The sequence below is a fragment of the Staurois parvus genome, unplaced genomic scaffold, assembly GCF_062004578.1.
Source record: "Staurois parvus isolate SC_StPar_1 unplaced genomic scaffold, SC_StPar_1.0 ptg000299l, whole genome shotgun sequence".
In the NCBI taxonomy this organism is placed as follows: Eukaryota; Metazoa; Chordata; class Amphibia; order Anura; family Ranidae; genus Staurois; species Staurois parvus.
Window position 1 is genome coordinate 15,701,871 of NW_028318095.1, and position 25,639 is coordinate 15,727,509.

Below are 25,639 nucleotides of genomic sequence, written 5' to 3' on the forward strand. Positions count from 1 at the left end.
GATAAGGCACAGCTGCAGCATCCATCCCTGCTGCTGGTTATACTATAAAAGTCTTTAGGAGGCTGAAAACTGTGACTGGACCGTGTACAGAGTGGTAGTATGTGCTCAGGGATGAATGCCTGAAATAAAAGAAGTCTGTGTCAAGAGCCTTTGTCCCTGAGTTCATACGGTCCCAAACCTTCATACCACTGGGTACACTGTCCAGCAGCTTTCAGCTTTTCAGAGACTTAGGGCTGGTTCACACCAGATGCAGTCCAGTATGTTTTTTTTTCTTCATCAAAAATGCATGCACAGTATTTTCCATGTATTCCAATGGCCCTAGTTCACACCAGTGCAGTGTGCATGAGGCAATACATGTTTCACCTGTTGGACTTAATCATAGAGGTGGTTTTTCTTTTTCTTTTTTTACTATAAAAGGAAAAAAAGACCAAAAACTTGGATTTGCCTACATTTATCTTTAATTCTTTACCTTAACCAATCATCGGTTGTCTTTGGCATTATAAATGCCCCACCTTAAAGAAAAAAATGCAATCATTGGTGGTCAGTGGCACTTTGAACACACCCACCCCCTCTTTTAACAAAGACAATATGATCATTGTTGGCCCTTTTCTGACTCCCTCACCTTTACCTTTAATTTTACAAACCTTCAGCCTAGTCACAACAGAGCAAGGGGAGTTTTCTCTAGTGGTGCACCGAAATGAAAATTCTGATGCCGAAACTGAAAATTCAGGATGCACTTGGGCGAAAACCAAAACCGCAATGGACAGTTTTGTAAAAATTAATATATTTTCCAAACGCAGTTTAAAAAAACAAATTATTTATTTAAAAAAAAACACTATATATACCCCAATTGTTTGTAAAATATGAAAGATAATGTTACTTTGAGTAAATAGATACCCAACATATCATGCTTTAAAATTGCGCACGCTCGTGGAATGGCACCAAACTACAGTACTTAAAAATCTCCATAGGTGACGTTTAAAAATTTCGACAGGTTACCAGTTTAAAGTTACAGTGGAGGTCTAGGGCTGGAATTATTGCTCTTGCTTTGACGTTTGCAGTGATACCTCACGTGTGGTTTGAACACAATTTACATATATGGGCGTGGCCTATGTATGCGCTCACCACTACGCATGAGCATGGAGGCACTTTAAACATTTTTGTTTTAAATTTATTTTATTTTTTACACTGTCCCTTTAACCACTTCAATACCAGGCACTTATACCCCCTTCCTGCCCAGGCCAATTTTAAGCTTTCAGTGCTGTTGCACTTTGACAATTGTACGGTCATACAACACTGTACCCATATGAAATTTTTATCATTTTTTTTCACACAAATAGTTTTGTTTTGGCGGTATTTAATAACCACAGAGTTTTTTATTTTTTGCTAAATAAAACAAAAAACACTAAACTTTAGAAAAAAAAACGCACTATTCTTCGTTTCTGTTATAAAATTTTGCAAATAAATGTATTCATAAATTTAGGTCACAATGTATTCTGCTACATTTCTTTGGTGAAAATAATAATTATAATTGAATTTGTATTTTTTTTCAAATGTTTCTATTATTTTTTTTTATTTTTTATTAAATTTTTTTATTTTTTTTACTATTTTATTTTTCAGCACACTGTGACCAAAGCAATACAATGTTACCATAGTAACATTGAACTACTCTGGGCAAGTGATCAGGATTTTTTATTTTTTTTTACACATTATGATTGCTAATACCAATGTATTTCATTGATATTTGCAATCATTGTTACTGAATGAAACTGATTCATTCAGTCTTTTGTTGTTGTTAGCTGTGATTGGGCAGAACTGATCACATGATACAGATGGGCTGTGATTGGCCCTGTCTGTATCATGTGACTTCCTTGACCAGTCACAGCTAACAACATAATTGTATACAATGGATGGCATGAATGGAAGCCATCCATTGTATACAATTGACATGTGATCTGCTGTGATTGGTCACGGCGGTCACATGACACTGGCAACGGGCTGGTGTAGTGATATGGGACACAGCCGGTGACAGATCTCGCCGCTGCACGACTCATTTTTGACAGGACGTCATATGATGCCTAGTCACAATGGCGAGTGTCCCACCCGGCCGTCAATCTGCTATAGGCCGGGCAGGAACGTGTTAAATTTTTTTTCTGTTTGTTTTTTAAATAACTTTTATTCCTATTAAAAGGAATGCAACATCCGTTGTGATAGAAATGAGCAGTGACAGGTCCTCTTTGTGGAGAGATATGGGGTCAATAAGACCCCAAATCTCTCCTCTACAATGTAAAGCATTAGATCTAAAAAAGCATTGATCTAGTGCTTAAAAAACAACAAAAAGGCCTTCCGGAACTGGAAGTGACGTAACGACAAGGCAAAGAGATGAATGGAGGCTATCTTTCCTTCACTGATCTCTTAGGTCCAGTGCTGGGATCATTGGATGGGTTCTCAGGTAAGGCTGAGAACCACTGAGCAGGGGCGGTGAGTGGCGGGTTGTTTTCAGCACCTGTATCGGTGCTTTTTTTCATATCGGCCAAAGGCTGATAGAGGTGTTTTCGGCTGAAACATTTTGGTCACTGAAATTTTGGTGCATTCCTATTTCTCTGTTGTAAGTGGGCTTAAAATGGTTCTAAAGGCCAACTTTTTTTTTTTTTTTTTTACTTATAGTGTTACTATACCCACAACAGTAAAATCAGTCTGTATATGCAGTAAAGCATGCTTGTTCTACTCACTGCGAAACCTAAGGGAGTTAATCCTCCTCCTTGTGTAAAAAGGATGTTTAATCATCTCTTCTCTGATCCTCCCCTTCTACTGTCGCCTGTATAACTCTTGATAGAACAGAGGCTTGGAGGCAAGATGCACATACTCAGTTTGGTGTGTATTGCTAGAGAGTTTTCTTTTTCTTTTTTTTTTCTTGGGAGAGTGCATGTGATCAGCACTGGGCCAGTCAGCACTGTCCAGATAGAGGGTCAGGGGTCCTGCAGCCTCATAGGGGAGAATAAAATCTGTCTACAAGCTTTAACCAGTGCCTTTGCTGAACACTGATAGAAGTCACAAGACTCTAACTGCTGATGGGAAAAGGTATTTAGCAGTTTATAGTTACTAAAATAATTGCATTCCCATGTTCTGTGTACTGTGGGAGACCGGATATAGTGAATGCAGGGTCTGGGATTTAGTAACAACTTAACGTATTCTGTGAATTATGATAGAAAAAAACCCTTCTGCATGCAGCTTCCCCAGCCCCCTGAACACCTACCCCCCCCCCCCCTTACACACACACACACAAACACATACACACACACCCATTATTTACTTGCGCCCAATCTCGATCCAGCGCTTTGCACGAGAACAGAGGCTTTCTCCTTCCTCATTGATTCCCTGTGGGGGGTAGGGCCGAGCCACACACTGTGTGTCAATGGACACGCAGTGCGGCTCACGTGCGAGCCTCCATAGCAAGCAGCTTACTATTGGAGCATTCAGCAGGGGTGAGGAGATGAAGAACAGAAGAGGAGGATCGAGGCTGCTTTTTAGTAGAGAAGTATACTATGTGTTATTTTTATAAATAAAATGTGATCCTTTACTATCACTTTAATGTTTGTAAACACACTTATGATGGCTCTGATTGGTTCATAGTGATCACAAGGGACCTCTCTGATTGGCTCTGCATGTGATGACTGTAATTTGAACTGTCCATAGTGACTGTGAATGACAAAATCTGATCACAGCCATTTAAGGTTGGTGGGAGTGCTGGTCAAAGCGTATTTTCTGAAGGGTTTTTTTTTACGCAATATGGAGGTTGTGAAATGCAGGCCAGGAGTTGCATGTAATTAAAATTTTGTGGGTTTTTTTCATTTACTGGTTATGGAAGAAACAATTGAGTACTGTCCGTGATCCTTTTTTTATTTGCACTAACATACAATTTAACTGGTTATGGAAGGAATCTCTAGTTTTATTTTTCTTCTACTCTTTGAAATGCCTTGTGCATGAAGAAATCTTGTTTCTTTTTCAAATCGCAACTCTGAGATTTCTTCAAAAGTGATAGTTCAGTGATTTATTAACACAGATTATGTGTTTGTGTTCCTGGTCATGCCTCTTCTTTCAACCAGACAAGTTGTAGACTTAGAAACAAATTTAGCTGTATGTGCCGTGAAGGAGTTTTGCTTTTGTTACACTGGTGACCCCGAAGAGGGTTACTCCTTCCGACACCTACACAAGAATGTGCTCACTGATTGGCATGTAAGCTGAACTGTTCTTGTTTTTAATGTGTTACAGATGTACCCTTGGCAGCCATCCTGGTCCCAGCTTTAGTCATGGTCTGCACCAGCGTCGTATTGCTGCTTGTTTGTGCCTGGCACTGGAGGAACAGGTTGGTCACTTTGGCTACTTCGTCCGACAAGTCAGGTGTACATTCGGCAAACTGCAATTATGGAGGTCTATTACACTGCGATGATGGGTTCTGTGAAAGAGTTCCCCTTCTGTAACCTTTTCTCCAGATGTCTGTAAAACCCTGCACCTGTGGCCATTACATGCATACTACATTGAGTAACCCCTTAATGATCGCTGGTATTTCAGATTATTCTTCTGGCCTACAGCTGGCAAGTGTGCTGATCCTTTATAGCAGCTTGTCTGTACTCCATAAAACTGGCCATAGATGTGAAAGGGTAGTCAGTAGCATCTGCATGGTCTTACTGTGAATTGCCCTACCTCATACATTTAGTGCAGCAGTTCTCAACCTTTTTTTTCCCAGTCACAGCACCCTTTAAAGGTATACAAAATCTCAAGGCACCCCAGTCCAAATGTAAAAAACCCCCCAGAAAATGTTGCTTATAAATAGGATATCTGAGCCTGAGGAAATACATAAAACCACCTTGCTGAAATTAATTTCACATCCGGAGACTTTTAGGCTAGGTGCGGGTGGTGCCGCTGCGGATCCGCACGAAAATCCGTGCAGCCGCACAGAGAAATGCAGACCCGCTGGCGGGTGCCATTAGTTCTAATGGCATGCCGCTCCGCACTGGAAAACGCAACCGTACTGGGAACCGAGGTTCCTGTGCGGGCTGTGTTTTTGGCAGAAATGCAGGGACTTCTCTGCATGTCACGGGAGTCCATTCAAATAAATGGGCTCTCGTGCCCGCGCAAAACTCGGCCCGCACAGCCACATATTTGTGAACCAGGGCATAAGGCTTACCTGTAGCTACAGTAAATATCTCCTAAATGTGCACCACTTAGGAGATATTTACTTCAGTAGCAGCCAGTAATGTCACTGTGCTGTCAGTGGATGTCATGCGCGGGAGGGGGGTCATCATGGCTCGGCCATTCAAACGACCAAAGCCCACAAACCCAAAAGGAAGACCAGGTGAAGATGGAAGCCCGCTGGAGGGCTTTGTTTTAGGCAAGTCTGTCATAATGTGCTATGATGAGATGCATTACAGCACATTATGACATTATCCTGCAGAGGCCCACTTTTTTTTTTTTCCTTACCACTTTAAGATGTATGTATGAATTAAAGCGGTAGTAAACTCCGCTCTTGAAGTTGTACCAGCAGTTGAGCCTAAAATAAAACTTACCTGTAGGCACAGTGAATATCTCCTAAACTTGCACTGTTTAGGAGATATTCATGCTGGATGCAGCTGCTGATGTCATGGCGCATGCTTCCCTCCAGAGCTGTGTGCCGTAAACAGAGACTCCCGTGTGCATGCACGGGAGAGATGTCATCGCTGCTAACAAAACAAATAAAATGGTGTTGCGCTAATATCAATAGTACTAAGGACACAATAATTCGAAGAGTGGGGAGTCAGAAAAAATAACCCCAAAACAGAGGTGATAAGTATAAAGGCCTGAATCCAGACCTAATTAGGTGCAGTATGAACTGTGACAAAGACAACGTGAGTAATAATCAGCAAGTGAACATAAATAATACATAAAAAAGTAAAGGTCTGAACCCAGAGCAGACTAAGTGCAATATAGATTGTGATGAAATACATCGTGAACAATAATCAACAACTGAACAAAAATAATGTATTCAACTTAATAGGACTAACGCGTCCTAAATAAAAATGCACAAAAAACACAGTGCAAAGAAAACTGTGCCAAAATCAAATGGCAAAAAATATGTGCAAAACTAATCATACAAGGTGCATGAAACTATAAATGCATCATAAATAATACATAAAAATGTAAAGGCTTGAAAACAGACCAAACTAAATGCAATATGGATTGTGATGAAAACAACGTGCACTATAATCAAGTGAACATAAATGATGTATTCAACATTATAGGACTAACACGTCCTAAATAAAAATGGCACATGCATTGCATTCTAGCACATTATGCCATTGCCTTGCAGGAGATTTTTTTTTAATGAAAAGCAGCAGTTTACTACTACTTTGCAGCCCAACTGCAGCAAAAGCGTTTCTTGGAAAGATTTGGGAAGTGTGAATACTTTTGTCAAGTTTGTTGCTATCTTTACCCTTAATGGGGAAATTGACCTCCTGTGAAAGCAGGACAAGAAATGAGGGGGGGATGGTCACTGGGACAGAGAGACAGACGTAATGAAGACAAAACACAGGTTCTTATCCTTCCTTATGTTACTTTGAGGTCTTTGAAGTCATTCCCATTGCTACCTCTGCTCAGTAGCGCTTGACAGTGAGCTTGCAAATGGTCATCTGATCATCACTAAAATACTGAAATTGGTTGTGTTGCCCGCAGGCATCATGCAATAAGCCTGTCTAAAATAAGTACCACGCCTCTCTCTCCTCTCTCCCGCCTCTCCCGCCTCTCTCGCCTCTCTCTCGCCTCTCTCGCCTCTCTCCCGCCTCTCTCGCCTCTCTCCCGCCTCTCTCGCCTCTCCCGCCTCTCTCGCCTCTCCCGCCTCTCTCGCCTCTCTCGCCTCTCTCGCCTCTCCCCCTCTCTCGCCTCTCTCCCCTCTCTCCCCTCTCTCGCCTCTCTCGCCTCTCCCCCCTCTCTCGCCTCTCCCCCTCTCTCTCGCCTCTCCCCCTCTCTCGCCTCTCCCCCCTCTCTCGCCTCTCCCCCCTCTCTCGCCTCTCCCCCTCTCTCTCGCCTCTCCCCCTCTCTCGCCTCTCCCCCCCCTCTCGCCTCTCCCCCTCTCTCCCCTCTCCTCCCCTCTCTCCCCCTCTCTCTCCCCCTCTCTCTCCCCCTCTCTCTCCCCCTCTCTCTCCCCCTCTCTCTCCCCCTCTCTCTCCCCCTCTCTCTCCCCCTCCCTCTCCCCCTCTCTCTCCCCCTCCCTCTCCCCCTCTCTCTCCCCCTCCCTCTCCCCCTCTCTCTCCCCCTCCCTCTCCCCCTCTCTCTCCCCCTCCCTCTCCCCCTCTCTCTCCCCCCTCTCCCCTCTCTCCCTCCCCCCTCTCCCTCCCTCTCCCCCCTCCCTCCCCCTCCCCCCTCTCTCCCCCCTCTCTCTCTCCCCCTTCCCCTCTCCTTCCCTCACTCTCCTCTTTCTCCCCCCTCTCTCTCCCTCCCTCTCTCCCTCCCTCTCTCCCTCCTCCCTCTCCCCCCTTCTCTCTCCCTCCCTCTCCCCCCTTCTCTCTCCCTCTCCCCCCTTCTCTCTCCCTCCCTCCCTCCTCCCTCTTCCCCCTTCTCTCTCCCTCCCTCTTCCCCCTTCTCTCTCCCTCCCTCCTTCCTCTCCCCCCTTCTCTCTCCCTCCCTCTCTCTTTCTCCCTCTCTCCCCCTCTTTCCCCCCTCCCTCTCCCTCCCCCCTCCCTCCCCCTCCCCCCTCCCTCTCCCTCCCCCTTCCCCCTCTCTCCCCCTCATTCCCTCTCTCTCTTTCCCTCTCTCTCTTTAGTCTGTAGTAAATCATTTAATATCCTTCTTGAACAAACTGAACAGTTGAACATTAAATGACTGATTGTTCCTCATCAATTTTTTTTTTTTTTTTTTGGCACCAGAAAGAAGAAATCTGAAGGCACATATGACTTGCCATACTGGGACCGTGCAGGTGCGTCCTAAAACCCAGCTCTGTGGTTCATGCGACATGTACTGTATTGGGGCTAGTTGGTCATAATAAACAATGATCCAAAGTATAGTCTTTCTTAAGCCTAAATTTGTTAGCAACACTTTTAACTGCTGAATTTAGAACCACCGATGGATTTTTTGGGAACATTTTGGTAGAGGCGTTTTAATAAAATGATTCTTAACATTAATTAGGTAAATAAGCAGCACAATGTGTGTCAAGGAATGTTAGAAATGTTGCAGTATGTCTCCACCTGGTGGTGATATGATACTATTAATTATGCAGATACTAAAGATAAAAGAACGCATTGGTGCACTTTGAGCACCTTACTTATAGAGCCCAATGAACCTTGAGAGCAGCTGGTGGGATGGCCATTCTGGCTCCCTTGGGCTAAAATGGGCTCGGTGAGTGGCATGCATGAATCAGTACTCCACTTATAGCCATTCAGTCTCAGAGCTTTTGTGATCCTCGAACCCCAAAATCTCAGTGTTTTCAGATATATGTATAGTTTAGAATGCTTGAGCATTATTTATTGAATGAGCAGATTTAAACCATAATTTCTACTAATTTGATATCGAAGGAACAGCAGGTAGTTTTTATTGTAAATTCCTTCTTCCTCCATATTTGTCAGGCTGGTGGAAAGGAATGAAGCAGTTTCTTCCTGCTAAATCAGCGGAACATGAAGAGACCCCAGTGAGGTACAGCAGCTGTGAAGTCAGCCGTCTGCGACCAAGAGAGGTGGCCATGTCAGCAGGTACTGTTCTTCTCTGTAAACAACTGGTGTTTACAGAATATCTGTCTTGTTTTTAATATTTAGGACTAAATGACAGGTTCTCTTTGTAAGTCACAAATGCACTCTACTTGCCTTCGTTGCTTTGTTCTGCTGATGGAAATACACAGTGTGTATAGCTATAGTAGAGCATGGCACCCCCTCTTCTTTCTACCAGAATATGGTGTTTGGATCTGAGTGGCCAATCTCCAGGCACAAACACTCACATGACCCAATGGTTCTGACGGTGTAACAAATGTAAGTATCCATGAGATTGGGGGGGTGTAAGATTTCAGTAGAACCTGTCATGTTGCTCTGATTCCATTTTCATGGCCATTTTACTGTACAAATTCACAAATCTCTTGTTGTCTTCTATATTTTTATTTTTAAAGAGAACCCTGGCAGTAACAAAAGTTTGTTACAAAAGATGAAGCTTTCTGTAAATCTTCTATGCGTGATTTCTACTTTACAGCTGTACTCAAGGCATAATCCTAATGGCATATTTACACTGGTCCAGCTTGGCACATCGTAATTCTATATACACTGCTCCAAAAAATTAAAGGAACACTTTGAAAACTCATCAGATCTCAATGGGGAAAAATATCATGCTGGATATCTATACTGATATGGACCGAGTAATGTGTTAGGAACGTAAAGATGCCCCATCGTTTGATGGAAATGAAAATTATCAACCTACAGAGGACTGAATTCAAAGGCCCCCCATAAATCAGAGTGAATAAATGATGCAGCAGGCTAGTCCACTTTGCTGAAATTTCATTGCAGTAACTCAAAACGGTACTCAGTAGTTTGTATGGCCCCCACGTGCTTGTATTCTTGCCTGACAATGTCGGGGCATGCTCCTATTGAGATGACGGATGGTGTCTTGTATTTCCTCCCAGATCTGAACCAGGGCATCACTGAGCTTCTGGACAGTCTGAGGTGCAACCTGGTGGCATCAGATGGTCCGAAACATGATATCCCAGAGGTGTTCTATTGGATTTAGGTCAGGCGAGCATGGGGGCCATTCAATGGTATTAATTCCTTCATCCTCCAGGAACTGCCTCCATACTTTCACCACATGAGGCCAGCATTGATGTGCACCATGAGGAACCCAGGATCCACTGCACAAGCGTAGGGTCTGAAAATGAGTCCAAGGATTTCATCCCGATACCTCATGGCAGTCAGGATGCCATTGTCTAGCCTGTAGAGGTCTTTGCGTTCCTCCATGGATATTCCTCCCCAGACCATTACTGACCCACCACCAAAGCGGTCATGCTAAACGATGTTACAGGCAGCATAATGTTCTCCACGGCTTCTCCAGACCCTTTCACGTCTGTCATATGTTCTCAGGGTAAACCAGCTCTCATCTGTGAAAAGCACAGGGTGTTAGTGGCAGACCTGCCAATTCTGGTGTTCAATGGCAAATGCCAATTGAGCTCTATGGTGCCGGGCAGTGAGCACAGGTCCCACTAGAGGACTTCGGACCCTCAGGCCACCCTCATGAAGTCTGTTTCTGATTGGTCAGAGTCATTCACACCAGTGGCCTGCTAGAGGTAATTTTTTAGGGCTCTGGCAGTGCTCATCCTGTTCCTCCTTGCACAAAGGAGCAGATACCTGTCCTGCTGTTGGGTTAAGGACCTTCTACGTCCCTGACCAGCTCTCCTAGAGTAACTGCCTGTCTCCTGGAATCTCCTCCATGCTCTTGAGACTGTGCTGGGAGACACAGCAAACCTTCTGGCAATGGCACATATTTATTGGGTCATTGTCATGCTGAAAGATGAAGTTCCTCATCATGTTCAGCTTTCTAGCAGAAGCCTGAAGGTTTTGTGCCAATATTGACTGGTATTTGGAACTGTTTATAACTCCCTTTATCTTGACTAAGGTCCCAATTCCAGCTGAAACAAACAGCCCCAAAGCATGATGCTGCCACCACCATGCTTCACTGTGGGTGTGGTGTTTTTTTGGTGATGTGCAATGTTGTTTTTGCCACAAACCTATCTTTTGGAATTATGGCCAAAAAAGTTCAACCTTGGTTTCATCGGACCAGAACACATTTTCCCACATGGTTTTGGGAGACTTCAGATGTGTTTTTTCAAAATTTAGCTGGGCCTGGATGTTTTTCTTCGTAAGAAAAGATTTCCATCTTGCCACTCTACCCCATAGCCCAGACATATGAGGAATACGGGAGATTGTTGTCACATGTACCACACAGCCAGTACTTGCCAGATGTTCCTGCAGCTCCTTTAATGTTGCTGTAGGCCTCTTGGCAGCCTCCCAGACCAGTTTTCTTCTCATCTTTTCATCAATTTTGGAGGGATGTCCTGTTCTTGGTAATGTCACTGTTGTGCCATATTTTCTCCACTTGATGATGACTGTCTTCACTGTGTTCCATGTATATCTAATGCCTTGGAAATTCTTCTCCTGACTGATATCTTTTAGCAGTGAGTTCCCTCTTATTCTTTGGAAGCTCTCTGCGGACCATGGCTTTTGCTGTAGGATGCGACTAACAAAATGTCAGGAAAGACCTACCAGAGCACCTGAACTTTATTTGGGGTTAATCAGAGGCACTTTAAATGATGGCAGGTGTGTACTGACACCTATTTAACATGATTTTGAATGTGATTACTTAATTCTGAACACAGCTACATCCCAGTTATAAGAGGGTGTGCACACTTATGCAAACTAAAATTATTTTAGTTGGTTTGCCCCCCCCCCCCCCCGCAAAAAAAAAGATTTCAGTTTGTTTTTTAATTGAGTTGTACAGTTTATAGGTCACAAAAAAGTTCTGAAATGATTTAATACTTTTGTCTAATTTTGTTTACATCACCTGACATTTTAAGAGGGGTGTATAGACTTTTTATGTCCACTGTATGTATGTGTGTATATATATATATATATATATATATATATGTGTGTGTGTGTGTATATATGTATATATATATATATATATATATATATATATATGCTCAAAAAATTAGCATATCGTGCAAAAGTTCATTTATTTCAGTAATGCAACTTAAAAGGTGAAACTAATATATGAGATAGACTCATTACATGCAAAGCAAGATAGTTCAAGCCATGATTTGTCATAATTGTGATGATTATGGCTTACAGATCATGAAAACCCCAAATCCACAATCTCAGAAAATTAGAATATTGTGAAAAGGTGCAATATTCTCCGCTCAAAGTGTCCCACTCTAATCAGCTAATTAAGCCACAACACCTGCAAAGGGTTCCTGAGCCTTTAAATGGTCTCTCAGTCTGGTTCAGTAGGAATCACAATCATGGGAAAGACTGCTGACCTGACAGTTGTGCAGAAAACCATCATTGACACCCTCCATAAGGAGGGAAAGCCTCAAAAGGTAATTGCAAAAGAAGTTGGATGTTCCCAAAGTGCTGTATCAAAGCACATTAATAGAAAGTTATGTGGAAGGGAAAAGTGTGGAAGAAAAAGGTGCACAAGCAGCAGGGATGACCGCAGCCTGGAGAGGATTGTGTGGGACTTTCACAAGGAGTGGACTGAGGCTGGAGTCAGTGCATCAAGAGCCACCACACACAGACGGACCCTGGACATGGGCTTCAAATGTCGTATTCCTCTTGACAAGCCGCTCCTGAACAACAAGCAACCTCAGAAGCGTCTTACCTGGGCTAAAGAAAAACAGACCTGGTCTGTTGCTCAGTGGTCCAAAGTCCTCTTTTCTGATGAGAGCAACTTTTGCATCTCATTTGGAAACCAAGGACCCAGAGTATGGAGGAGGAATGGAGAGGCACACACTGGAAGATGCTTGAAGTCCAGTGTGAAGTTTCCACAGTCTGTGTTGATTTGGGGAGCCATGTCATCTGCTGGTGTTGGTCCACTGTGCTTCATTAAGTCCAGGGTCAACGCAGCCGTCTACCAGGAGATTTTAGAGCACTTCATGCTTCCTTCCGCAGACTAACTTTATTGGGATGCTTACTTCATTTTCCAGCAGGACTTGGCACCTGCCCACACTGCCAAAAGCAACAAAACCTGGTTCAATGACCATGGGATTACTGTGCTTGATTGGCCAGCAAACACTTCCATGCCACGCTGCATTGAGGCAGTAATTGCTGCAAAAGGGGCCCAAACCAAGTACTGAGTACATATGCATGCTTATACTTTTCAGAGGTCCAATATTGTTCTATGTACAATCCTTGTTTTATTGATTGCATGTAATATTCTAATTTTCTGAGATTGTGGATTTGGGGTTTTCATGAGCTGTAAGCCATAATCATCACAATTATGACAAATCACGGCTTGAACTATCTTGCTTTGCATGTAATGAGTCTATCTCATATATTAGTTTCACCTTTTAAGTTGCATTACTGAAATAAATGAACTTTTGCACGATATTCTAATTTTTCGAGTTTCACCTGTATACACGAAGTTTGGAGTTCTTTAGTTTTCTTTAGTTATTGACTGTACAGGCAGTTGGCGACTTCTGCGCGCTTCAGCATGTGCTGACCCCGTTCTGTCACTTTACGTGGCCTACCACTTCATGGCTGAGTTGTTGCTGCAGTTTGCATGCCTAGGTGTTTGATGTCCTGTATGTGTGTGTGTGTGTGTGTGTGTGTGTATATATATATATATGCACATACACACACACACACACAGTGCTCAGCAGAAATAAGTACACCCCAACAGATTTGTAAAAAAAAAACTTTCCTTTCAGTATCAACATTTTGTATGGGAAACTATAACAAAATACTCCCACAAAAGCGGGCCATTGATTGCAAACAAAATTTGTTCATTTGCACACACAAAAAAGTATTTTTCCTAACAAATTCATTCAAGACCATGTTGCAAAAATGAATACACCCCAATGAAAATCTTAAGAGCAAAGCTAAATTTTAGATAACAAAATCCTAATTAAAAAGAATCTAACTACAGGTGAGACTAATTATTCATTAAACAGGTGTCCAGTAGACAGTTGATTAAAAAGGGTGTTACTTAACCTCTTCACGCCGACCGACCACAAATGTGCAGCCTCCCGGCTTCTGGGTCTAGACGCTGAGCGGCCGCACATTTGCGTTCTCTTAAAAAAGAATATGTGCTAAGAGTGCGCTCCCAGCACATATGTTTGGTATTCATGGAAAGGTCCTAATCTCCTCTTTCGATCGGGACCTTTCCTGATCATGTGACGGCGTGTCACGGTGGTCACATGACCCTAAACCCCGCCCTGCCTCCCGCCTTCTGAAACCCTTAAAGGGCCGGGAGGTGCCGGCGCCAAGGGGTTAACAAAGAAAACTCTTTTCCATTTTATGCTGTCAGCAATGGTACCATATAGAAAAGAAATGTCACAAAACCTGAAAAAGAAAATTATTTCTTTACACAAGAAAGGTGAAGGCTACAAGAAAATCAGCAAAGCTTGTTTTATCAGTCAAAATACTGTAGCAAAAGTGAACAAAGATGGAACTGCAGCCATCCCACAGAAACATCCAGGCTGTAAACGGAAGTTAACACCTCGACAGGAGCATCTTCTGATGAGAAGGGTTCAAGAAAATCGCCATGCAAGTTCACTATAGTTAGCTAAAGAAGTAGAAAGCCAAACTGGGGTGATTGTTACCCGTGACACAATACGACGTACACTGCAGAGGAATGGCATGCATGGGTGTCGTCCACGAAGCAAGCCTCTCCTAAACCCATGCACAAAATAGCCCACCTAGAATTTGCAAGGGCCCATGCTGAGAAGAAGACTAATGGGACTGTACTCTGGAGTGATGAGACCAATATAAATGTTTTTGGAACTGATGGCTTCAAAACTGTATGGCATCACAAAGGTGAGTACAAAGAAAAATGCATGGTGCCTACAGTGAAACGTGGTTGCAGTGTCCTTCTGTGGGGTTGCATGAGTGCTGCTGGTGTCGGGGAGCTGCATTTCTTTGATGGTATCTTGAATTCTCAGATGTACTGCTCTATGTTGAAAGAGAAGATGCTACCATCACTCTGTGCCCTTGGCCGTCGCACACTTTTCCAACATGACAATGATCCAAAACATACATCTAAGGCCACTGTTGCATTTCTGAAGAACAGGGTGGAAGTGACTCAGTGGCCAAGTATGTCTCCTGATCTGAACCCATTCAAACACCTATGGGGAATTCTGAAGAGACAAGTTGAGTATCACTCTCCATCCAGCATGCAGACTCTGAAGGAGGTCGTTCTTGAAAAATGGGAAAAGATCGATGTTGCAATATGTGTCGCCAACTTGTTCATTCCATGCCTAGAAGACTTGGTGCTGTCCTTACAAATCATGGAGGTCATACAAAATACTAGTTGTAGTAGTTTTTGTTGTGGGGTGCATTTTTGCATCAACTAATTTGAGTAAAACGGAAGACTTTGTAATCTAAGTTATATTATTAACCTTTTTTTCACGTAATGAACTGAACAAATTTGCTATAAAACTCAGTTTTCTCAAAAGTTTGGTAATTGTTCTTGTGTTCAAAGAGATATTGATTAAAATCCTACTTTTCATAACGGGTATACTGATTCATGCTGAGGTGCGTGTGATCTCTCATATCTGAGGGACCTCTGCGGAAGCTGACAATAACTGTAGTAGGCGCTAATATAGTGAATGTCTCAATCTTCAAGGCCCTATGCTGAGCTGCTGACCCTCACTCAGACCTCTGCCATTCACATAACACCTTTAGTTTATTTCAGTGAATTTGAGGTGTTCTATGATTGGATGAATATATTTTGATGTCTCTGTCCCTCCTTTCCAACTTGTCTGTGTTTGGGGCATATGGCTCTGTATGCCAGTGCCGCTTTAATCAATGTGCAGCTGTCACATTTTGATCTTGACAGGCTGCTGCACGCATTACCTTGGCCTCCTGGGTGCAAAAACACACACGTTTTTTATTTTCAGCGGGCAAAAGAGCCCGTGTACACAAGACTATATTGGTTTCACTTTACTGAGGGCTTGAATTCGCTAATTTTAGGCTTGACCACACTCATGTGCCATCTCCTATACAGTGGGAGTATCCTTACTAAGTCAGAAAACTGTGCTTGGCAACAAAGTTAAACCAGGATCAGTGTTTTTCTCCAGCCAACAAAAGTAAATGATCTAAAAACAAGACTGTAAGTAGCTGTGATCAGTACCTATATTAGTCTTTCAGATTGGGCTGTACACAACATGCCTGCAAGTCCCATGCTATGTCATTTGATTGTCAAATGCTAGAACCTCAGTTGGCTGTAATTGTTCTGGCATTTGACAGCTGAATGATAAGAACCTGGGCTTGGAGCCATGCTGAGGCTCTGTGTACACTGTGTGTCTAGGATTCAAGTGGCACTGACACATACATTCAGGCACCACAAGGTACCTAGACTTACAGAGAGTCAGTTTGTATAAAATGAAAGTTCTGCAGGTATAAATGGAAGACATCTGTACATATCTGTGACAGCTTCAGAACCCCCCAAACATCTTGCTGGTCCCCTCTTGCACATCCCTGTTGCCCAGCAAGCAAGCTAGCCCATCTTGGTGAAGGGCCAATGGGAGTGTGAGAGACTTAGAATTTGGTTGCATCTGCAGGCTTTGTGAAATATTTCAGGCTTTTAAAGAGATTCCATCCCCAAAAATGTGTTTATATATAGGTACAAATAGAGGAGGTAGTTGGGCAAGTCGGCCAATACAGAAAGAATACAGAGGGGGCTCAGTTTCAAACAAGTTAAATAGTGTTTAGGTCAGCACAGTGGCTAAGTGGTCAGTACTTCTGCCTGGCAGTATTAAAGTCGTTGGTTTGAATCCCAACCACGGCACCACCTGCCTGGAGTTTGCATGTTCTCCCTCTGCCTGTGTGGGTTTCCTCCCACACCCCAAAGACATGCTGGTAGATAAATTGGATTCTGTATAAATTGGCCCTAGTATGTATATGTATGAATGTAAATTAGGGAATTTAGAATTGTATATGTAAAAGCGCTGTATAAAACTGGAAACTAATCGTGTCCTTTACATTTTTTTCAGAATATGCACAGCCACTGGTTGGGGGAGCAGTGGGCACATTGCATCAAAGATCAACCTTCAAGCCAGAGGAAGGTAAAGAACCAGGGTATGCTGATCTGGATTCCTACAACTCTCCAGACCAGGACATTTATCATGCCTATGCAGAGCCACTGCCCACCAGTGGGCCAGAATATGCCACACCGATTGTGATGGATATGTCGGGGCATCCTGCCGGAACCATGTGCCTGCCTTCCACATCCACCTTTAAAGCTGCAGGGAGCCAAGGGCCTACACTAGTAGGTACCTACAACAAACTGTTATCTAGGACAGACAGTTCCTCGTCCACACAGGTACTATATGACACCCCAAAAGTGACTCCAGGGGCGTGTCCAGTGGAAGAGATGGTCTATCAGGTGCCACAACCAACAGCAAATAAGGATGTACCTCCTTAAATGTCCACAGAGGAGCACGGGCTTTACGGTTTATTCATTGGAACAAAATGGCTTTATTTTCTACAAGCACATTTGCATTTTGTGTGTCCATAAATGTAGATTTTAGTCACATTGTTAATTATTTGAAACAAAAGACTTCAACCACTGTTCACAGGCTTTATATTGAAGCACTAAACTACTTCACCAAAACACCTTTTTTTGTACTTGCAGCAGAACTGGACAACTTACAAATTCCTGCTCTTAGTCCACATGTCCTAGATTACCCTTCTGTCTACTGGCAGGGTACGTTGGGATTTTTTATGGTATAAATGAACATGACTTTTGCCTGGTCCACCCCATATGTAAGTGACTGAGCAATGGTTCCAGATTGAATGCTTGTCACGTTTATGCAGTGGGCTTACCCAGTAAGGGTGCAGAGAACAACGATATGCTTCAACCTATGGCAGCCAATTAATCCGCCTTTTACAGTGAGGATATTGGGCAAGTAGGTTTTTTTCGCTCTGTCGTTTGTCACCTTTTTCTTATTAACCTCTTGGCGTCGGCCGAACGCAAATGTGCGGCCTCCCGGTGTCTGGGCCTAGACGCCGAGCGGCCACATATTTGTGTTCTATTAAAAAAACGACATATGTGCTGAGAGCACATGCCCTGCACACTCCCAGCACACATGTCCGATACTCACGGAAAGGTCCCGATCTCTTCTTTCGATCAAGACCCAATCATGTGACCGTCATGTCACGGCGGTCACATGACTCTAAACCCCGCTCTGCCTCCTGGCTTCTGAAACCCTTAAAGGGCCAGGAGGCGCCAGCGCCAAGGGGTTAAAGACCTGTTCACACTGCCCACACACTAAACCAGAGTGTGCAAGCAGCTGCGGTGAGGGGGTGGTGTGATCCACTTTTTGTTTTTTGTCAAGTTTATTTGAAGTAACACTTCATTCATGTCACTGTACAGCAGCATGGTACATTGTACTGTTGTACAGTGATATGCAGTGCTTTCCTGTGTGCAGTGATAAAATGCAGCTCACTACACCGCACCTCTTAGCAGAATTGCAGTGTGAACAGGGCACATAGAAACCAATTGTTTTCTATGTGTCCTAGTGATGACCCAGCATTCTTTCAGTGCAGAAAGGCACTTAATGAGGAAAGATGTAGCATAGAGATTTGTTTCTAATTTACGTATATATCCCATTATAAGACCAAATTTACAAAGTAGCCTCTGGTGCTGGTTTGGTTGTCTCAGGTACCCTTTAATGTGCACATTTCTTTTCTTTTACCCTTTATTTTATATAAATGTTTTTCAAATCAATGGAAACTTGCTGGGGTCAGCTTTTGAGATATATTTTTCTAAAATTTTAATCTGTTTTATTTACTGTAAAAAAAAAAAAATGGTTAATGGTTGGGTGAGAAATGTATATAGAGACCTGGAAATGTATTAACATGCAGTCACAGAATTGTATGTAAAGCAGATATAGGAGAAATCGCAGAGGAAAGGCTTCATAATGAAGTGTGGCCGCAAATTTTGCATTTACACAAATGAGTGCATTCGGCTTTATGCTACACCCCTGACCTGTCATTCTAACAACCCTCCACCTCTTTCTAGTACTGTGGACTCCTGTGATGATCTTAGAAAGACAGATGACCCGAATATAGGGCAAGTAAACATTTACCAGTGTACAGCCAGCATGGCTGCCAGGTGAATTTTGATTGGCTGCCATAAGTTACCACCGACCATGTGTGTACAGGTACAGAGACATTTCTTTTGTAAGTTGTATGGATTTCTGGTGCTGAACATCCACTTCAACGTTATTTAATTTTGCTGCCACTTCCGCATACAGTTTGGGCCTCTGAAATGGAAGCTTTGGGGGTTGCCAAATTAACATGACAATATTTATTAACTGCCTGTTTATCCTACTGAGCTGTGCTTGGGGCAGCATGATACAATGATGAGTTGTACTAGCCCTCCTATGTGTGTGCATCTAGCCTGAAAACACAGAAATGCTGTGAGGATTTTTTACTATTGTTTGTTGGTAATGACTGTCTTTTTTGGTTTTTCTGGTTCAGTTTTGTTGTCAATGACCATAAATTGTCTATGGTGACTTTTCATCCCATTTTATGACAGAGGTGAGATGTGCACTCTCTAGATGATTTCATGTAGCAGTATCTTGCAGTGGATCAGTGTTACTGTATATATACAAAGAATTGTGAATTGAAAGGACTTTGCTACAACATATTGAAGTACAGATGGATGCAGAAAGGGTCCTATAAATGTGGTCTTGGCTTCTGTTTAATGACATTTGGGTCAGTAACATACTGGCCTCATAAAATATTACACACTATGGTACCCCAACTTGAACCACCATCGCCAAACTGACACATCTGTCCTACAGTAGTTTTGTGCGTTTTGCGACAGTGGAGATACTACAAATTTAACAGACTATGATCTTACAGATGTAAATAATTGCTGAAAGTAAACATCAGACCTATTTTTGAAGTCAATGAAGAGAGCAGTTATGATGTGCTAGGTACAGTACCTGGAGCAACCACTCAGATTACTGCACATCAGTTAGGATTTCTAACTGGTTTCTATGAGTTGCTGGCACTGCACTTTGCACATCCATGTTGGTTCCTGCACTGCATTATCATATAAGTCTTTGTACTGAAATTTGTGAACCTTATGGGAATTTTAAGTTGGCCGATCCATACACAAAGAGAATTTTCATTTGTACAGAAATTCTTCAAGAAAAAATTTCCATCCTGCTCCTTCGATTGTTATCATCAATCCTCGATTTGAGCTCACCAACTATTGGAAAAGTTGACGAAAGTTCTGGAAAGGAACTTTTTGGTGTATGGCCAACTTTAGAAACCTTTTCTTTCTTTTTAATTTTTTTCCTGTCTATTGATAATTTTTATCAGTAGTCAATGGAAGATGTGGTTGTATGTACAAGACCTGTATTGATGTAGTACAGGCACTGATAATTGTCCTTCACATGACCCAAGTGCTAAACTCAATTCAACCATTACTGTAGATGAGCATCATTTCTTTTACAGATCAGGTGGCCTGACTTGGGATTGACAGCCAAAATCCCACAAACAACTGTTTGTCCTGGGCAAAAAAATTTAAACCATGACCTAGGTTGGAAAATTTCCTTAAAGCGGAGTTCCACTCACTCTGTAAAATCATAAAAGTCAGCAGCTACAAAAACTGTAGCTGCTGACTTTTAAAAAACAGCCACTTACCTGTCCCATGATACCACAATGCCCCCTGTCCTGTGTTCCAGGCATCAGCATCTTCAGTGTGGGTACCCAGCTGTGACACCTTGCGGCTTCACAGAAGGGTGCCCACACTGCGCATGCGCGAGTAGCGCTGGGCTCCCTGAATGGCCCCGTCGTCTTCTGGGACCTGTGACATGTCCCACAAGACTTCGGGGAGGAAGGGTAGGAGGACAACTTCGTCCCTCATTGCCTAGGTGATCGCATCGGAAGTGGGAGCGGGTACCTGTCAAGTTCGGGTACCTGTTCCCCCCCACCCCCATCTCCCCAAAGGTGCCAATCCTTAATGGGGAGCGGGGGACCAATCTTTAAAGCGGAACTTCCCCTTTTGGGTGGAACTCCGCTTTAAGGAATTTTAATATGAACTTTACATTTCTACAGACTTATTTTTAACCATATGTACTTCCCTGGGGTCAGGATTTTGAGTACATTTTCAGAACACGGTGCAAAACCCATGAATTCGACAGCTTACTTTTAACCTGTGAAACATATTTATCAATATGGTAAATAAATCCTGACCTGTGGTCCTTTTCAGTAGTGTGAAATTGCGACACAAAGACAATCACATCGGGTAAGAAATGTCTGCAACAACCAGATTTATTATAATTCAACTTTCTCGAGCTTTAAAAATTAAAGCAGAGCCTCGTGTTGCCTCAAGCAACCAGATTCTTATGTTTAGACAATAGACAACGTCACATGAGGCCCATAGTTTTGTAAATGTGTATTTCAAAGAAAATTGAAATCATTCACTTGAAATGAGATTAAAAGCCATGAAATGTGAACTTTATTTTTTACAGTTTCTTTAGAAGAAAAATAGAAGTAAAGAAGGTTGCAGTAGTACTGTGGGTTTTGGTACGTGGTTATGCATACCTGAGAGAGGCAACAATATACACATGGGTGTCAAAGTGGGGTGCTGAAGCGGTTTATTGAGCTAAATATCTCCATATCAATCAGTGCTCTGCTAACTGTTCGTCTTGTCAGCGTTGACATGGCACCACAGATACACACACTATACACTATGAAATGATAGGTGTATTTTCTTGCTAGTTTTTTTTTTTTTTTTTTTAACATCTTGACAGACCTTTGTTAAATAGATGGTTATCCGTAGGTGGTGTTGGACACAAGATTAGGAAGTCTGACCATTGAGAGAGCTGAGCAAAGCCCACAAACCTTGATGTCAATAGTGACGGATCCCACAAATCTTTTTCCTTCAATCTTGGGAATTGGGAAAACATTTTCTGATCTTTACTGTCCTCCAGCATAAGGGTTGTCAGCAGTACCTAACTGTGCTATTTGTAACTTATTCCTCTCCTTTCCACATTAAAATAAATAATAAATTTCAGCCTTGTAAGTTCATGGAGCTTTGCAGTACTTGAATTATCTGCTGCCCAGATTTTGCCTGCATGTCCATCCACACTCTGCCTAGGGACCTCCTTTATGGAGGTGGTTCCCCCCCTGGACTGACAATCTGTATTAAACCCTTTCCCTGTTGCATTGTGGACATTTTAAATGCTCCCAGCAAAGTAAAAAAAAATGTTTATCGTATTTGGTTTTTAATGGGGTTATATATTTCCATGTCTTCGCCTGCATTCAGTGGGGTCCTTGCTTCTACTAGTATTTGTATGTTTTTTGTTCTTTTTTTTTTTTTTTTTTTGTTTCAAGTTTGCTTGAAGGACTGACCTGCCAATGGCTGCTGGACATCTCCAGTCTGCTTGTTCATTTAGGCAATAAGATTTGAACTTTTTGCCACTTGTGTATGAACGTTCATAAGCAATAAGATTGTCTTCCTTTAATACACTTCATCCTGTGTTGCTCTGTTCTGATCATCCTGCATAGACATCTTTTAAGTACAATACACATACATCTCAGCAGTCAATTTGTGGACCACTGCCACTGCACTTTTGGGAAACGTCAGTGTATACGAATATCATATTTCTACTGTCTGATGAACTTTTTCATTTCTAATGGAGTTTAATTTTACAGTTCATTTCACCCAGTTTGCGTCTCACCAAAAAAGTTATGACTATCTTCATTTTAGAATATTGCCATGTTCGGCCCTTGGTAATAAAGTAGTTGCGCAGTCCACAGGAAGCGCGTGCAAGCACAAGGTTTTCTTTGGTAGTCTGACCCTTCCTTTCCTGTTGCTTAAAGCAAACCTGCCTTTAAAATAAAGTTGGGTATCTGACTTGTGTCACAAACCCAAATAAGTATGCAAATTAGGAGCCTTAACTTATTGCATAATTGTACTGACTCAAAATATTGCACAGTTCATAGTCTGTTATGACTCCTAGGATCTGATGGTTCAGCTATGGCCAATGCCTTAAACATTATATGATAAAAAAACACACAAATCACATCTATCTGTTTCCTGTGGTTGGGGGGGGGGGTGACTTACAATTTAGTGTTTAAGCGCAATAAAAGCAGAAACTACTGGGATGAGAAGGGCCACAGTGTTTTACTTCTCCAGGTACTAAACGAGAGTCCTAAAGTTCACCCACTGCAGTAACAGCTACAGAATCTCAGAGGTTTTTGTATCACTTATCTGCTTATGTGCGGCACATAAAATGGACACAACTTCTATTGTATCTAAATGTGCATTTCTTCTAAATCCACAGTGCTCTCTGAATGTAATGTCTGAAATCAGCATGTACTGTAGGCACATTTGTATTTGTATATGTTGTTAGACTGTAGATTGTATAAAGAAAGAGAAAGTTCTATGTGTTTTTGAAAAAAAAATAAGTTGTACATAAAATAAAGAATTTTGTGAGACATTTGTGTTTTTAATAAAGTGTCTTAAAAAAAAAAACAAAAAAAAAAACCTGTCTGTGAGTGGAAAGGATCCATCCTGTTTACATTTTAGAACTATATACATAGTTGGTGATGTTGAATAAAGACACCAGTCCATCAAGTTCAAGCTTGAGTGAGTGTGTGTATGTTGCTACCATTTTCCATATTCCTGTACATTGTGTTCACTAAGAAACTCATCAAAACGGTTTTTAATTTTTATCTACACTTCCTGCTGATAGCACCAGCTGTGGAAGGGAGTTCCACGTTCTTATTGCTCTACCGGAAAATAATCCTTTATGTAGTTTAGGATCTGCTTCTCGTCCAACTTAATTTTTTGTTCGCGTGTCTTATTTAGGACCCCCAGATTTGTTTGTATCTCCTGGAGGTCCTCCTCCTAAATTATTAATGGAGGAAGTGATTGAATGATTAGTCTCCTTGGGTAACTGAAATGAAGCATTTTTAAGGCTACTGCCTAAATTGGGCAAGAACCCCCTCAACCCCAGTTCCTTAAAATTTTAGCAAAACTTATGGCAAGTAGACTTGCTGGTATGCTTCCTAATGTACTATATTTCCTGAACAGTTGGGTTGCCTGTCTGGACAGTTAGCACTGATGGACAGTTAGCATTAATGAACATTAGGAAGGCCTCTGAGCGCCAGAGACTAACCAGCCCTTCTCTGTCATCCAATGACTAATTGGCTTTGAATGTGGAAAAGGCATTATATAATAGTATAGGGCACAAACTTGTATTCATAGACTAGAGGCATGCTCGTATAACCCCACCCACTCTGTAAGACTGCTTTTTTTTAACCATTCTTTTTATCCAAGATGTGACTGCTTACTGCCTATGGCTACCAAAGTTTCCAGATCAGTAACCCTCAGTGTCTACCTTTTGGGAACCAGTAGTTAGAAGCAGGGTGCTATACAGGGCCATGGTCCATTCCAATGGTTTGCAGACCCTGAAGACCCCTTTGTTCATGTCTCTGACACCTTCAGCGATATAAAGGTTTTTTTTTTTACAAATTTAAAAGTGGCGTGTCTTCCCAACTGATGGTTATATCAGGATGGTGACACGTTTTCATACACTTTCTGCAGCCTTCAGACATACACTTTCTGCAGCCTTCTGCTACAAAGATACTGCCAAGAAACGTTGTCAACACTTAAATTATAAAGGCTCTTGTATTCTAGACACACAAAACTCCATACCTTCTGTATACATTTTGTGAGTACCCCACAGAGAGATCTGCTCATTTCAGCAATGACAGCTCACAGGCGTAAGGTAGTTGGAACAAAGTGGCCTAATAACACACGCTCTGCTGATGGCCTACACGAAACGCAGAGCACTGCTCAAGATGACAGCTGTTGCCTTGTCCTGGAGTAACGTCCTATGACGATACTGCTCCTCTCCTTTGACAATAGCTCCCTCTCAGGCTCACAGCATGTGGCCTGTGAAAAAAACACAGGTTTCTCTGCCACTATGTCTGAACTCTATGGAGACCTTTTAGCGCTCCTAGAGCTTTTGGTTTCCATAGATGATAAAAACTACACTTCTCCCATACTCTGTTCCTGAATCAGGGAAGGAACCTTCAAACCTCTTTGAGGTTAAAATGAAAAAAAAGTGATAGGGAGACGCGCACTACAGTGGAAGCTGCAGAGAATTTTGATACCCCTGCATTCTATGGGCCACAAATTATGACTTCCGAACAAATGCTTTCCACAATCCTCAATAAACACCTTACAGTTCCTATTAAGAATGTTCCTTCTTTCAATGATTGCAGCTGTTGCCGTCAGCCTTATTTTGTGGGAATGCACTAACAAATGTGGTTGTCAGATTTCTAGAACTTGTTCTGTTCTTGTTCTTGTTCATGCATAGTATTTTGGAGATTAAAGCTTGGTCTGCTGAGGCTGCTTGTAAGCTAGCAAGCCCTTTGATGGTAACTAGCTTTTGGGGAATCCCCTTGATACATTTACCAAAGATGTTGCTGAGTAAAAAGAAATTAGAATATCGTGCAAAAGTTCATTTATTTCAGTAATGCAACTTAAAAGGTGAAACTAATATATGAGATAGACTCATTACATGCAAAGCAAGATAGTTCAAGCCGTGATTTGTCATAATTGTGATGATTATGGCTTACAGCTCATGAAAACCCCAAATCCACAATCTCAGAAAATTAGAATATTACATGCAATCAATAAAACAAGGATTGTACATAGAACAATATCACACTTCTGAAAAGTATAAGCATGCATATGTACTCAGTACTTGGTTTGGGCCCCTTTTGCAGCAATTACTGCCTCAATGCGGTGTGGCATGGAAGCTATCAGCCTGTGGCACTGCTGAGGTGTTATGGAAGACCAGGATGCTTCAATAGTGGCCTTCAGCTCTTCTGTATTGTTCGGTCTCAAGTCTCTCATCTTTCTCTTAGCAGTGCCCCATAGATTCTCT

General features: G+C 42.3%; 1 protein-coding gene across 2 annotated transcripts in view; it reads left to right on the forward strand.

Moving 5' to 3' along the window:
* DCBLD2 (discoidin, CUB and LCCL domain containing 2) overlaps window positions 1–23,322 on the forward strand; it is a 141,264-nt gene extending 117,942 nt beyond the window's left edge. For both annotated transcript variants that reach the window (XM_089682952.1, XM_089682953.1), the window contains exons 12-15: window positions 4,273–4,366; window positions 7,899–7,948; window positions 8,595–8,717; window positions 16,709–23,322. In XM_089682952.1, coding sequence (XP_089539078.1) covers window positions 4,273–4,366; window positions 7,899–7,948; window positions 8,595–8,717; window positions 16,709–17,139 — 698 coding nt within the window. In that variant the 3' untranslated portion in view covers window positions 17,140–23,322. The remainder of the gene's footprint in view (window positions 1–4,272; window positions 4,367–7,898; window positions 7,949–8,594; window positions 8,718–16,708) is intronic.
* The last annotated feature ends 2,317 nt before the right edge of the window (window positions 23,323–25,639 follow it).